Source organism: Magnusiomyces paraingens (assembly GCF_902498895.1).
Source record: "Magnusiomyces paraingens strain CBS 517.90 genome assembly, contig: contig4, whole genome shotgun sequence".
Lineage (NCBI taxonomy): Eukaryota > Fungi > Ascomycota > Dipodascomycetes > Dipodascales > Dipodascaceae > Magnusiomyces > Magnusiomyces paraingens.
The window spans coordinates 916,427-930,708 of NW_022474070.1; the positions used below are offsets into that span (position 1 = coordinate 916,427).

The 14,282-nt window shown below is 33.1% G+C and overlaps 5 protein-coding genes across 5 annotated transcripts; 3 read left to right on the forward strand and 2 right to left on the reverse strand.

Moving 5' to 3' along the window:
• Positions 1–3,424: 3,424 nt before the first annotated feature.
• SAPINGB_P005068 (uncharacterized protein) lies at positions 3,425–3,927 on the forward strand (the record flags this gene model as incomplete). Its single annotated transcript, XM_031999783.1, has 2 exons — positions 3,425–3,750; positions 3,822–3,927. 2 exons carry the CDS (start codon positions 3,425–3,427, stop codon positions 3,925–3,927), a joined length of 432 nt encoding a protein of 143 aa, XP_031855674.1.
• Positions 3,928–4,259: 332 nt separating this feature from the next.
• On the reverse strand, positions 4,260–5,805 carry SAPINGB_P005069 (uncharacterized protein; the record flags this gene model as incomplete). Its single annotated transcript, XM_031999784.1, has 3 exons — positions 4,260–5,589; positions 5,668–5,714; positions 5,770–5,805. The coding sequence occupies 3 exons, from the start codon at positions 5,803–5,805 to the stop codon at positions 4,260–4,262; spliced, it is 1,413 nt and encodes a 470-aa protein (XP_031855675.1).
• Positions 5,806–6,658: 853 nt separating this feature from the next.
• SAPINGB_P005070 (uncharacterized protein) lies at positions 6,659–7,731 on the forward strand (the record flags this gene model as incomplete). The annotated part of the gene is made up of 3 exons (XM_031999785.1): positions 6,659–6,918; positions 6,992–7,097; positions 7,168–7,731. The coding sequence occupies 3 exons, from the start codon at positions 6,659–6,661 to the stop codon at positions 7,729–7,731; spliced, it is 930 nt and encodes a 309-aa protein (XP_031855676.1).
• Positions 7,732–8,311: 580 nt separating this feature from the next.
• SAPINGB_P005071 (uncharacterized protein) lies at positions 8,312–10,138 on the forward strand (the record flags this gene model as incomplete). Its single annotated transcript, XM_031999786.1, has 1 exon — positions 8,312–10,138. One exon carries the CDS (start codon positions 8,312–8,314, stop codon positions 10,136–10,138), a length of 1,827 nt encoding a protein of 608 aa, XP_031855677.1.
• Positions 10,139–11,111: 973 nt separating this feature from the next.
• On the reverse strand, positions 11,112–12,341 carry SAPINGB_P005072 (uncharacterized protein; the record flags this gene model as incomplete). Its single annotated transcript, XM_031999787.1, has 1 exon — positions 11,112–12,341. The coding sequence occupies one exon, from the start codon at positions 12,339–12,341 to the stop codon at positions 11,112–11,114; it is 1,230 nt and encodes a 409-aa protein (XP_031855678.1).
• Positions 12,342–14,282: the final 1,941 nt, after the last annotated feature.

Genomic DNA, 14,282 nt, shown 5'->3' on the forward strand with positions numbered 1-14,282 from the left:
TCTTCTTCTTCTTCTTTATTTTAACTTTCTTCATGATGATCATCTTCTTTCTCATTATCATCCTCTTATTAAAAAAAATGCGGGAAAAACGTGATAAAATAATATTGTATTAAGAAACTATAAAGTGGGGGAAAATGAAAGATAAAGAAAAGAATGATGATGAAATAGTCTTTTTTTTTTTTTTTTTTTTTTTTTTATTTGTCTTCCCCCCTCCTATTTTCTTATTCTTTTCTCAAGACTTGAGACTAAGCTCATCGTGCAACTGTTGATCCCCACAAAATGTCAAACGTTTTTTTTTTCTAAAAAAAGCAATGAGTGCGGCAATCTAATAGGATCCTTTTTTTTTTCTCTCTTTAATTAAGATGTTATCATAAATCTCTTTATACCAATTGTAAACACTAAAAAAAAAACGTTTCAAAAGAACTATATCTAAAAAACTTATGTTTTTTTTTTCTTCTCTCTCGTCAACTTTCTTCGCTTAAATAGGTTTTCCTGAATCCGATAGCGGCGCCCAGTTTCCGAAATTTTCAATGTTTAAATAAAATAAAATAACTTTGAAAGTGGATAAGTTTATTTATTTATTTATCTATTTTTATTTTTAGAATTAAGGTAAATATATGTTATGTCCATATACTTTATTTCTATTTCCTTTTTTTGCAATATTCTGTTCTTGTCCCAGTGTTTCCTTTAGATGCTTGTAGCTTTTCAATGCAATTCGACTGTATTTTTTTCTGTTTTTTTTTCTTATCTGTTCACATTATTTGATCAGCACTCATATATCTCTTAGTTTCAAAACACATGCTGCTTTCACACTTCTAGTTTTTTTTTTTTTTTTCAGAATTTCACGTCATCAATGATTACTCGATGCTACATTGCTCTTGAAGAAAAGAGTATATGGAAACGACCAGTTTCCAAGGGTACCAATCACTGAATGAGTCTTTTTTTTTTGGTTTTACGAAGAAACTTAAGTGCGGTAAATAAAAGAATATATAGATAGTAATAAGGGAAAAAAAAAAAAAAAAAAAAGAGAGAGAAAACAATTTCAGTTTATCTCAATTGTCAATGAAGTTGTGTGACTTGTTTATGTTGCATTTTCAGTGTGTGCTGTGTAGTCTGTTTAGTAGTTTTTTTTTTTTTTTCTCTCCCCACAAATGACTTTTCTTTGCTAGAATTCTAAAAATAGAATTTTCTCAATTCTTCTATTTTTTTTTTTTCCCTCTCGCTCACATACAAAAAATAAAATACAAAAATTCTCCACCAGTTAAAACTACCAAACATCGTCAAAGACAAATGTAACAATGTTATTTTTAAAAAAGACTGAAAAAGGAAGAAGAAAAAAAAGGAACTTCAATTATTTGTATTGTATATATAAAGATAATAGAAATGAAAACTCTTGTTTCAATTCTTCTATTCTTTGAATTTATACTTATAACAACATCAATTTTTTCTTTAGACCGTTAAAAAAAAGAGGTTTCCGTTTTTTTTTTTTTTTTTTTTTTTTTGAAAAATGTTTTTGTTAAATGTCATTCGTTTTTTCTTCAATGGACAAATACTTTATCTCTTATATCTCTTATATCCTCTGTTTCTTTTTTCGGAACTAAGAAAAAAAAAACAGTCTATTCATATTCTTTTATTTAAATCTTATTGTTTTAAAACTATGATTTTTTTTTTTAAATTTATTTATACATTATTATGTCCAATAATTGTCCAATAAAATTTCTCTTTCTTTCTCCTATCCGAAATGACACTTCTATCCGACCAAAAAAAACGTGCATTGAAAAAAAAAAAAAACTCAATTCAACAATTCCGTCATTTTTAAATATCAATATTGATTTTATTCCAGATTTAAATCATTTTTTTTTATGATTCTTCTAATTTCTATTTTTATCTTTTTTTATTTTTTTAATTTTTGTACATAAGGTATCGTTTAAAATTACGACATTTCTGATTTCTTTTGATTTCCTTGGCTTTTGTATCGTTCGTTATCAAACTTGAAAAATAATAAATGAATAAAATTTTCATTATTATACAATGATTTTTTTTAATACCCCACGTTTGCTATTCTAAAAATAACTGTAAAGAAAAAAAAAAGTAAAAAGTTTTCATCATCATTTTTCAAAGATTTTCTATCATTTTTTATTTCTTCTTTTTCTTCTTCTCTTTTCCCTTTGTAAAATAGATTGGTAAACTGATTCATATATGCGGTACATTGTTTATATATATATTAAACTCCCGACACTTTCCAATATTATTTTTTTTTCTTTTATTTAAATTTACACCTTGATAAACAAGTTATTACGTTCTTTATTGTAAGACGTTTATATAATACCTGTCAAGTAAAAAAAAACAAATCCTTTTCTCTTTTCAAAAGTTATTTTCCGTTTCAAAGGAAAATAAAAGTTTTTTTTTTTTTTTTCAATCTTTTCATTTCTTTATATAATTAAAATAAATCATTTTCTGAATTTTGTTCCAAAAATAATAACAAAACTTATCATTGCTCTTGATAAAATCCTGTATAAATGTCAATTTTCATAAGATTTTTCTTATTTTACCTTCCTCTCTTCGGTCATTATTTCGGGATTCCATTGATATCATAATATTATACGGACTTTTTGATCATATATTTCTATATCAATATTTTTTTTCTCTGTAAATTTCTTTATCTGTTGTTGTTTACCCTTTTTTTTTCTCCCGCTAGTAGTTCAATTAATCAATCAATTACTTATAAACGCCCTCATTTTTTTAAGCTGTTTTCTTCATCTTAAATAAGTTAAAAAAATATATAAAGAAAGCTTTCTCTTTTTTATTCTAATTTATTTAAACCCTTTGTTTTTTTTTATAGAATACCGTCTATCAAAAACTGTCAGTTAGTTAATACAATCTTTATTTTCATTTTTTTTTCAATTGTTTGTTAAAAACCGTTTTCAACGGTTTGTCTATAAGACCCTATCTATTTTCTCTTTTTTTTTTATTAAGATGATGGATTCATTTTATCAAACAATGTTTCTTTTTTAATAATAATTATAATTATATTTTATAAAAGGAATGCTATTTTAGTTTCTATTTCTATTTCTATTTCTATTTTTCTTACTAGTATTGGGCATTTTCCAATGACCACTTTGTTAGATTTATTTATTTGGAACCAGGTGAACATTGCCTCATAGTTAACTTTGTTATATGTTTATGTCACGTGAATATCAATATTAACAGCCGTGTTTAGTCATCATTGGTAATAATTATTATCAATTTTTTTTTTTTTTTCAAGTTGAAAAAAAAAAAATCTTTACTGCTTGACAAAAAAAAAAAAAAAAAAAACAGGCTTTACAACCACCAACATCCCAGGTCCATCCATCCATTTCTTTTCTTTCATCTTCCCCTCCTAATCAACCCTTCTCTTCCTCTTCTTCCTTCCATCCTTTCATCAATGTCTGCCACACTTTTTGATGACATTTTCAAGGTGGAGTCAGTTGACACTGCCCGGTATGACCGCGTGACTCGTATTACTGCGCAATCATCTTCAGACGCGCAAGTTCGCTTGACTCTCGACGTGAATTGCGAACTGTTCCCATTGCAACAAGGCAATACTATCTCATTGGCCATCGCACAGACACTGTCATTGGATGGAGAGATCAAACCTCCAACCACTGGCTGGCGCGAACCCAAGCCTGGTGAGAGATCGCTGGCTGATGATTACGATTATGTCATGTATGGCACTGTTTACAAGTTTGAGGAGTCTTCTGGTGACTTTATGTGAGTATTATAAAAAAAAAAAATAGTAAAAATAGTAGGAAAGATAAATCAAACTAACATTTTTTCTTTAGTTCTTGTTACATCTCATTCGGTGGTCTGTTAATGGCCTTGGAAGGTGGCTACAGAAAGCTTTCCAATCTTAAGCAAGAAAACGTCTTTCTTTTGCTTAGACGATGATTGTTTTTTTTTTCTTTCTGTCTTTACTGCTTCTCATTTCTCTTTTGCTTTGGTTTTATTTTCTTACATTCCTTCTTCCTTTTTTAATTCTGGACTAGTCATGGATATAGGCTTACTCTTTTTTGTACAAATAAAAAAAAATATATATTCGATAGACTTTTTTTTGTTCATTTATTGTGTGTATACAGTATTCTTATTTTGAAGTAAAAAAAGAAAAAGATTTTGTTTAATGAAAAGTTATATTTTATGTTTTTTTTAAAAAAGATTTTTTTTTTTTTCGTTAATTTTCTTTTACCACCCTTTCAATTATTACATCGATAACTCCATCTCAATCAATACCGACTATTACTATTGTAGCTTGTGTTTCGGTTATATCCATCGTTGGAGTATCCGCCATTATAATATCCTCCATACCCCTTCCCTCCGTTGTTATTATACTGCCGTCGCCCGTATCCGTTATTGCTCATCCCGCTGGTGTTGCTACCACTGCTACTGTTGCCACCATTTGAACCCATGTTATTTCGGTTCCAATTGTTTCCTGAGCTTATGCTATTAATATTATTACTATTATTATTATTATTATTGTTGTTGTTATTATTGATATTGATATTGCTGTTACTGTTGCTGTTGTTATTGATATTGCTGTTGTTGTTGTTGTTGTTGTTATTAATACCAATGTTGTTGTTTATGTTGCCATTGTAATTCTTCTTGTATCCTTTATTGGGGCTATTTCCTCCTACGGACCCGCCGCCTATTGCATTTCCTCCCCAGTTGTTGTTATTAACATTGTTATTAACACTGTTATTATTGATATACCCGTACTGCTGCTGTTGTTGCTGTTGCTGGAATTGACCGCTGCTACTGGGCACGTACTGCTGGAACCCGCCGGCTTGGTATTGTGTGGGCTGTATTTGAGGTCCTGCTCCGTACGGCCCATTCAGATCAATGTTTGGCTGATGTTGTTGTAGTTGTTGCTGCTGTTGTGATAGTAATGCAAATTGTTGATTTTGATTTTGATTTTGATTTTGCGTTTGTTGTTGTTGGATAACTTGCTGCTGGTATCCGCCTCCATTATAATACTGACCGTATCCTTGAGGGATCGGAGCTGATGGTGCACCTTGGTAATAAAAGTTGTAAGCTGGGTACTGAGGTTTCTGAGGTCTTCGGGAGTAATCAGTATTGCGAGAGTATTCGTGGTATTCAGAGGCATCAACCAGAGGGGTATTCATATTATTATTGTTGTTGTATGAAAAGCCTTGGCTGAGAGCCGCGGCTGCTGCTGATGCAGACTCATAATCGGTTGATGTATCGTTATCATCCGAAGAGGAAGACTCTGGGCCAAAATACTTTTCACGGGCTTTAAGATACTTTTGTTCACGTACGCTAATATCTTCGCGAGCTGGAGGTGGAGCTTGTGAAGTATTATTTTTAGGAGTTGATGCTCCAGAGCTGGCTGGAGATGCACGACCACCGCGCTTGTCATCGTAGCTTAAGGGGGAAGATGAGCCCGCAGACGCCACAGAAGATAAAGAAGGAGAAGCTGTTCGTCTGACTGGAGTGTTTGAGCCAGTATTATTATTGTTGTTGTTTGGGTTGCGTTTGAGGAGGACTTTTACTGGAGGTTTATAAGCCTTGATGGTAGTATCTTGCAAGTCACATTGTCTAAAGGAAGGTCAGAAAGAAGGGAATAAGATGGGGGAATTTTTTTTTTTTTCTTTTAAGGATTATTATAGAACATACTGGTCAGCTTGAGATTCTTTAAGTACCTCTTCTAGAGTTGTTGGTTCCTAAGATTTTTGAGTTAGACTGGAAAGAAAAATAAAGAGACAAGATCGGACATACCTGAGCAGAAGAGTCTGCCCACCGGGATTCAGCCATTTTTACAAGGTTTATTTATGTATTTGAAAAAAAAAAAAAAAAAAAAAAAGCGATAAGAAAAAAAAAGGAATATGAACACTAGTTTAAAGACTTTTTTTTAATGATAAAAGAGAAATCCTTTGATGTGTGAGTTAAGCAGAACTTTTTATATAAAACGAAAACTGGTGGATTTTTGGCTGTTGTGTGTAGATAAATTTTTTTTTTTTTTCTTAGGAGGGGGAAAATTCAGTTTGATTGAAGGTTGGTGTGGGTAGCTTAGGCGTTAGTTGTTGGGCCAAAAAAAAAAAAGAAAAATTTTTGAGAGAGAGACACATATATTATTAGAAAGTATAGTATAAAGTATAGAAAGTATATAAAGTGTTAGTAATTCTTTACTAAGCATACACTGCCAGAATTAGGCCTTTCACATTTTCAATTTTTTTTTATTTTATTTTTTTTTTTTTTTTTTTTGTGAGTTACTAAATAGTAACTGAAAACTAAATAGAAAAAAAAACACCCGAAAACCTCCAATCTTCTAATCTTCTAATCTTCTAATCTCAAGTCCCGAGTTCCGAGTCTGCATGGACCTTCTGATGACTGTCTTCAAGCTTCTTTTTTTGGGGTTTTACGTTAACAAAAAAAAAAAAAAAAAGGAATATATATATATATCTTTCTCTTTCCCTTTTATTGTAGAAACAAAGACTGATTATTGCTAGTAGTCTACGGATCTCCGCTTGTTGCTGACAAATGATTTTTATTCGTATGGCGTAAGTCCTTCCTTATTACTCTCCGATCTCCCTACCCACCCCCACTCTCATCCCATTCCATCCCATCCCATCCAATCCTCTTTCCTTTACTTTCTTCCCTCAACCTCATGGCTGCTATTACTTTTAAACATTTCCTAGTAATTCCCATTGCACTTTTCCTAATTGTCTTTTTTGACATGCATTCTTTCTTTTCTAAAACTTTAAGAGCACTCCGTCCACAATCAAATTCACTATCTTCTGTTACAAAACGTACAATGCATATCCGTTCAATTCCCATGCGCTGGGGTACCGGCGATAACTACGCCTACGTCTTAACCGACGACTCTACCAAAAACAGCTGGGTCATTGACCCTGCAGAGCCTCACGAGTAAGTATTTAAGTCAAACATAAAAATAATCTTCTTCTCTTTTTTTTTTTTCTTTTTTTTCTAACCTTTTTAGGGTCCTGCCTGTGTTGAAAAAACTTGAACAAGAAGGTGAAATCAAGCTGGTAGCTATTGTCAATACCCACCATCATTATGACCATGCTGGTGGCAACGAAGAATTGGTAAGTTAGTGTGTCCAATTCCTAGATTTACTATTTTCGTTTTTTTTTTTTTTTTCTAACTTTACTATAGTCTAAACATTATCCTGGTCTGCCAATCATTGCTGGGAAGCAATCTCCTCTGGTAACAACCACACCGGCGCACAATGAGCAATTGAGTCTTGGAGGTAATGTTGCGATTCGAGCATTGCACACGCCGTGCCACACACAAGATAGTATTTGCTATTATGCTGAAGACAAGACATCTGGTGACAAGGTTGTTTTCACTGGTGATACACTCTTTATTGCTGGGTGTGGTCGTTTCTTTGAGGGCAATGCACGTGAAATGGACCATGCTCTTAATACCGTCTTGGGCGGGCTGCCCGATGAGACTTTGGTGTATCCAGGACATGAGTATACAAAGTCAAACGTCAAGTTTGTTGAAAGTGTAATGAACAAGAGTACACATCCAGCTCTTGAAGCTTTGGCTAGTTACGTTGCACGCCATGAGAAAACCACAGGAGTTTTTACAATTGGCGATGAAAAGAAGTACAATCCATTTATGCGTTTACAAGACCCAGAGCTCCAAAAAGTAACTGGGACTCAAGAGCGTGAGGGCGTCATGGCCAAGCTGCGTGAGCTTAAAAATAAAATGTAGTAAGAGTTATAGTTCCGTAGGCTGAAAAAGAATGAAAAATAATCCACAATCAGTCTAATAGAAGAGAAAACTTGTAAGCTACAATTTGCTATATCTCGGGTGTCCACGCCACATAGCTCATATGAAGTTAATCTAAGCAATGGGTTCTAACTAATCCAAGAATGTTTGGTAAAGAAGAAAAAAGAAAAAAAAAAAAAAAAAAAAAAAAAGGAAGAGAAGTTGGTGAAAAAAAAAAATCTGCTCTTTTTATAGTTAATAGATGTTAGGGTTTATCATGTGATATGGGCTAGGGTTAGATAACCTCGGCTGATTTTCTGGCGGGATTTCCTGGCTGTGCAGAATTAACTGTTTGTTTGTTTGTCCATTCACAGCCACAGCCGCCAGGCCATTTTGTTATTTTTGTTTTTGCCTTCCACACGTATCTCCCCCCCTAAAATTGCCGGTTTGTTTAAAGACAACACATATCAACAAGTCCACGAAACGACCCAAATACGACACAAGAATATATATATATATACACCCATTTGAATTATTATTTTTTTTTTTTTCTTTTTAAATTATTTTTTTTTAATACGATAACATGGCTAAAGAAGAAGAAACAAAGATAGACGAAAAGACGGAAGTCGAAGAGACCAAGGAGGAAGAAAAGAAAGAAGAGGCTAAGACAGAGTCTAAGGATGAACTTAAGGATGAGCTCAAGGATGAATCTAAGGATGAGTCTAAGGTCGAATCCAAGGACGAATCCAAAGATGAACCAAAGGAAGAACTCAAGGAAGAATCCAAGGAAACCCCAATTGACCCTGATGACATTCCTCTTTCTCAGCTCCAGAAAGACATTAAGAGCGGCAAGATTGCGGCAGTTTCAATCGAAGACGATACTGCAGAACGCGCGCCGACTCCTCCTCCCAAACCTCCACGTCCCTTGTCTCCCTTTTCTCAAGCCCAGCTAACTCTTTCGGAAGCTTTCCCCACGGTAGAGTCCAAAGTAGTGCGCGCAGTTTTGATTGCATCTGGCGGACGTGTGGACCCTGCCTTTAACGGCCTGTTGTCACTTACAGACCCAGATTATAAGCTGGACGAATCGCAATTTGCACCACCTCCAACTCGCTACCCACCAGGCCAGCGCCACCACGTGGCACCTCCACCACCACAATCACTAGCGCATGCATCGTACGGCCAGGGCCGTCCACCCGCGTCGCGGTACCGCCAGGGAACACAGCCAGCAGTAGCAGCAGCAACAACAACAACAACAACAGCAACAGGTGGAGAAGCATTGGCATCACAGCGTGCGGCCAAACAGGCTTCGGCAACAGAAGCGATCCGCAACGATGCTGCTCAAATTGAAGAGGATGAGAAACTTGCGCGAATGCTTGCAGCGGAATTTGATGGAAGCGCAGCGGCAGCAGCGCACGCGGCTACAGGAGGTGCAGCAGCTCGGGAGGCTCGACGGGTGCGGTACGCTGATACGGGTCGCGGAACGACGTACAATGATCCACGGGACAAGAATGCTCGCCGGGAATCTGGAGGGTCATTCCGACACGCAGTTCCACCTAGTCATCAGCGGTACTATGATGGTGCTTATGATCGGTTTGAGGGAGATGATGAAGATGATGATGATGACTTGTACAAGGAAGGGTCATTTTTTGATGACGATCTGCCCCAAATTAGGGATAACTTGACCAAGGGGTTTAATGAGACTCGCGATAAAGTGAACAATTGGGTTGAGAATTTTAAGAAGAAGATTGATGGAGATGAATCGACACCTGGATTGTTTTCGAATTTCTTTGGTGGAGGAGCAGCAGCAGCAACAGCTTCCAATAGTGGGTCTTACAATAATGGATACAATAATAATAATAATAATAATAACAATAATGACAGATATGGAGGAAGAGAAGGATACCGTGGAGTTCCAGCTGGTGGGCGGACTCAACGGTTTTATGACCGGGATCCTGAGGAGGTTGTTTTTAATGGAATTGATATGCGCAATGATGATGAAGATGATGCCGATAGTGGTCCTGCACCTCGGTTACCTCGGCGGCCAGAGGTAAACAAGGAAAATTCTGGGACTCGAGCTCGGAGTGGTAGTGAGACAAAATGGGAGCCATTGAATACGGTATCACCAGTTCCTGTTTCTGAAGGCAGTGGTGCTATTGGAGGGAAGAATAGTGAGGGAGAAGGTGAGGGAGAAGAGAATAGTGGTATTAGTAGTAGTAATAGTAGTAGTACTAAGAAGGATCAAAAGGAAGAGGGTAAGTTGGTAGTAGTTGAGGGTAAAGAAACTGGAGAAAAGAGAGGGAGTATAGGAGATGGATCAGTTGGAGAAGATGATGATCCGTTTTTTATTGGAGATAGTGAAGATGAAGATGAAGAAGTTGATTCTAGTAAGAAGAAGAGTGGAAGTAAGTAAGTAAGTAAGTAAGTAAGTAAGTACGTAAGTAAGAGTAAGAGTAAGTTATAATTACTTACTGATTAGTAAGTTGTTTAATAAGTTAGGCGATTTACAAGTTGTAAAATTTGAGGGTATTTTTTTAATTTTTTTTTTTTTTTAGTTTTAATTCAATTCAATTCATTTATTCAATTTATATATATTCAGCAATTACAAGTTTTATTAGAAGAGAAATAAATCATTAAATTTTAAAGAGAGATAAAAAAAAAAAAAAAAAAAAAAAAAAAAAAGGAAAATTTTTTGTCATGTCAAATCAATCTTTCAATCTTTCAATCTTTCAATCAATCAATCAATTAGACAGGGTTATTTTTAAAACACCTCCTGCGCCTGCCTGCGCCTGCCTGCTTTCCAGCATGTTGCAACCAAAACCAAAAGAAAAAAAAAATATCATTGTTGCGAAGGTTTAAAACAAAGAAACTTTAATGGGAAAAAAAAAAGAAAATCCAACTTTTTTTTTTTGTGTTAAATATAAAAATAAATAAATAAATAAAAAGGAAAAAAATTTTGTTTTATTTTTTAAAAATATATATATAATAAATATATGATATAAATAAAGAGCCAGCTCTTATGTTCTTTTTTTTTTTTTTTACATCTTCTAAAAATTCAAATCTAAATCAAAAAGAGAAAGTCATCTTTTGAATAATAACCAGTAGTAATTGGAATGGGGAGAAAAGTGTTCTCTCAAATGTAATCAAACACTCAAGAGAATTAATAAATAAATAAATAAAAACTTCTTCCCAGCCAGGTTGTCGTCATAATCTAAAATCTTCTTTTTGTTTTGTTTTTTAATAATATTTTTTTTGTGTATTTTTTTGGCGAATGTGTTCACAATTTTGTGGTTAAAAAAAAAAAACCTTGTATTGGCATAAACTTCGTAAATCTTAAATTTTTGTTTGTTTTTTTTGGTAAACTCTTTTTTATTTCCCCCTATTTTTTAGGAAAGGAAATCCCAAGTGATTTCAATACGACCCAAATCCAAATCTCCCAACTGTTGGAAGGCTGAAGGACTAAAGTCAAGAGAGTTTTCAGTGCATCCAGGGCATCTATCGACCACAGTGACATCAACAGAGTTCCCGTTATAAAAGGCACGAATCTTCTTACCACAGAGAGGGTTATTATTAGGGTTACCAGGGTTAACAGCATCAAATCGGACATGGGAGATTGCAACAATGTAATCAGAGTCAGTGTTTGTGTAACCGCAAGAACCAAGACCAGCTTCGTAGTAAGTACCATCACCAGAGTAAGTTGAACCACTGGAAGATGAGTCACCACCATTGGCAGCAAGAGTAGCAGTGGAGTCAGCAGCAGCAGAAGAAGAAGTAGAAGAGGTGGCGACAGCTAAGGTGGTAGAAGAAGTGGTGGGGACAACAACAGCCAGGGTAGTTGAGGTAGGGGCTTCAGTAGAAGAAGTTTCAGGGGTAGGAGTGGAGGTGGAGGTGGAGGATGTTGAAGGAGATGGGGTGGGTGTGGGTGTAGGAGTGGGAGTAGGTGTGGGGGTAGGTGTAGGAGTAGAGGTAGAAGTGGAAGTAGTAGAAGTAGAAGAGGTGGTAGGTTCAGGAGTAGGAGTGGAGGTAGAAGAGGTGGTGGTAGGAACAACGGGTGTTTCGGAAGAAGAAGTTTCAGTGTCATCTTCATCATTATCATCTTCAGAATCAGCGGCAGAAGATTCAGAAGCAAGATTGTTCAAGTTCTGAACAAAGATAGAGGTAGAAGTAGGAGCAGCGGTGGTAGTAGGTTCTGGGACAGGAGTTGATGAGGAAGAAGAGGAAGAAGTAGAAGTAGAAGTAGGAGTAGGAGTATCAACAGGAGTAGAGGTAGTTGTAGGAGTATCAACAGCAGCGGAAGAAGAAGAAGAAGAAGTAGAAACCGGAGCATCTGTTGCAGCAGCGACCTGAGAAGAAGTAGGAATTGAGTGCTCAGTGGCTACAGAGACGACTTCCCAACCAGTGGAGAAGGGAGCACCATCTTGGTCGACGTAAACGACTTGTTTCTGGTAAAAGTAGCGGTACTGGTGGACGGTTGCATAAACGATTTCACGCTTGTCGAGTTGGTGAAGGTTATGAGCGTGGTGCTCACGAATCTGGTAAGGACTGCGAGCAGGGACAGCTGCGACTGAAGTGGCAAGGGCTGAGAAGGCCAAGATTGAAGAGGCAGAGAATTTCATTGTAATTATTCTATTCAATAAAAAAAAAAAAAAAAGGAGTGGAATGGGTATATAGGTTTATTTATTTATTTAAAGGAATGACTAAAGGTGAAAAAATTTTAATATAAAAAAAAAAAAAAGGAATGAATGAATGAATGAATGAATAAAAAGTTGAAGAAAGTTGTTTTGTTTACTGAATGATTGTTTAAGTAAGGAATGACTGAAGTGGGAATTCTTGGGGAAAAAGAAAGAAAGAAAAAAAAAAAAAAAAAAAAAAAAAAAAAAAAAAAAAAAGGAGAGGATTTTTGATTTTATTTATATAAAAAAAAAATAAAATAAATAATAAAGAAGGACTAACAAAAAAAAAAAAATTAAATTTAAACTATAGGAAGAAGTTATAGGTTTATGTAAGCTGAAAAATCGCTTATGTTGAATTAATGAGTAATATATTATGTCAGCACTGTTTAAAAAAAAGAGAGAGAAAAAGAAAAGTTTTTTTTTTAAAAAAATAAAAAAATAAAAAAATAAAAATAAAATAAAAAATTAAAAAATAAAAAAATAAAAATAAAATAAAAAATTAAAAAATTAAAAAAATTAAAAAAATTAAAAAATAAATTCAAATTTTTTTTTTTTTTTAATTTTTTTAAATATTTTTTTATAGATTTTTTATTTTTTATTTTTTATTTTTTTATTTAAAGATTTTTTTATAAATTCAAATCGTTTTTTTTTTTTTTTCTTTACCAATAATGTCCTTTTCTTCAGCCTCAATAAAAAAAAAAATTTTTATTTTTTTTTTTTTTCTTAAAGGCGGTGTGAGTGTGTGTGTGTGTGTGTATGTATTTGTGTGTGTATTTGTGTGAGTGTACAGTTGATTTTTTTTTTTTTTATTTGTTGTGTGCGCACTTTAGAAACCAACGCGATTTTTTTTTTATTTTTTTTTTTTTTTTTTTATTTTTTTTAAAAAAAAAAGCACCTGCGCAAACTGACCAACCAAATTGGTTTCACCATTCATTCATTCATTCATTCATTCATTCATTCATTCATTCATTCATTCAAAGATTGGCGCAGTCGCTTTTTATTTTTTTTTATTTAAATTTTATTTTTATTTTTTTTTTTATTTATTTATTTATTTTTCTTTTTTTGGGAGCAAAGTGCGCAAACTTATTTCTACACATAAAAAAATAAGTCATAAAATTCTGCGCAACTCTTCTTCTTTCATTTCTTTAAAAAAAAAAAAAAAAAAATTTTTATATATAAATATATTCAAAGTTAAAAGTAATGACAACTATATATAAACTATATATACAATAAAAATAATAATAATAATAATAATAATAATAATAATAATAATAATAATAATAAACAACGACTTTCATATCCATCATTAAAACTTGTAAACAATTCTAAATCTCAATCAATCTATTAAACCCGTTACCAGTTTTATTTATTCATGATGACTTTTTTTTTTTAATAATATGAATTAAAAATATTATAATGGAAACGATGATGAATTTATTTTTTGATATTAAAAAAAAAAAAAAAAAAACAAAATGTCTTATATTATATTATATAAATATCCATTTTATTTTATTAATTTATTTATTAAATCGTATATATCGATATATAAACATTTAATTTTTTTTTATATAGATCTATATATAAAAATTTCTAAAGATTTCAATTGTCTCAATTTAAAAGATTCCATCAAGCTACAACTAATCAAAAATACTTTTTTATATTCTATTCTATTCAATTCAAATACTAATATTTAAATATATTTGAAATAAATAAATAAATCTAGATTTTTATTTATTTATTTTCTTTTAGAACCAAAAAAAAAAAAAAATTTAAATAAAAATTAACCTCTAATGTCTCGGTTTCTTTCTTTCCCCCTTTTAATTTTCCATCTTTTAAAATGTCTTTCGCTGAGGAAGTTTTTTTTTTTTTTTTTTTTTTTTTTTT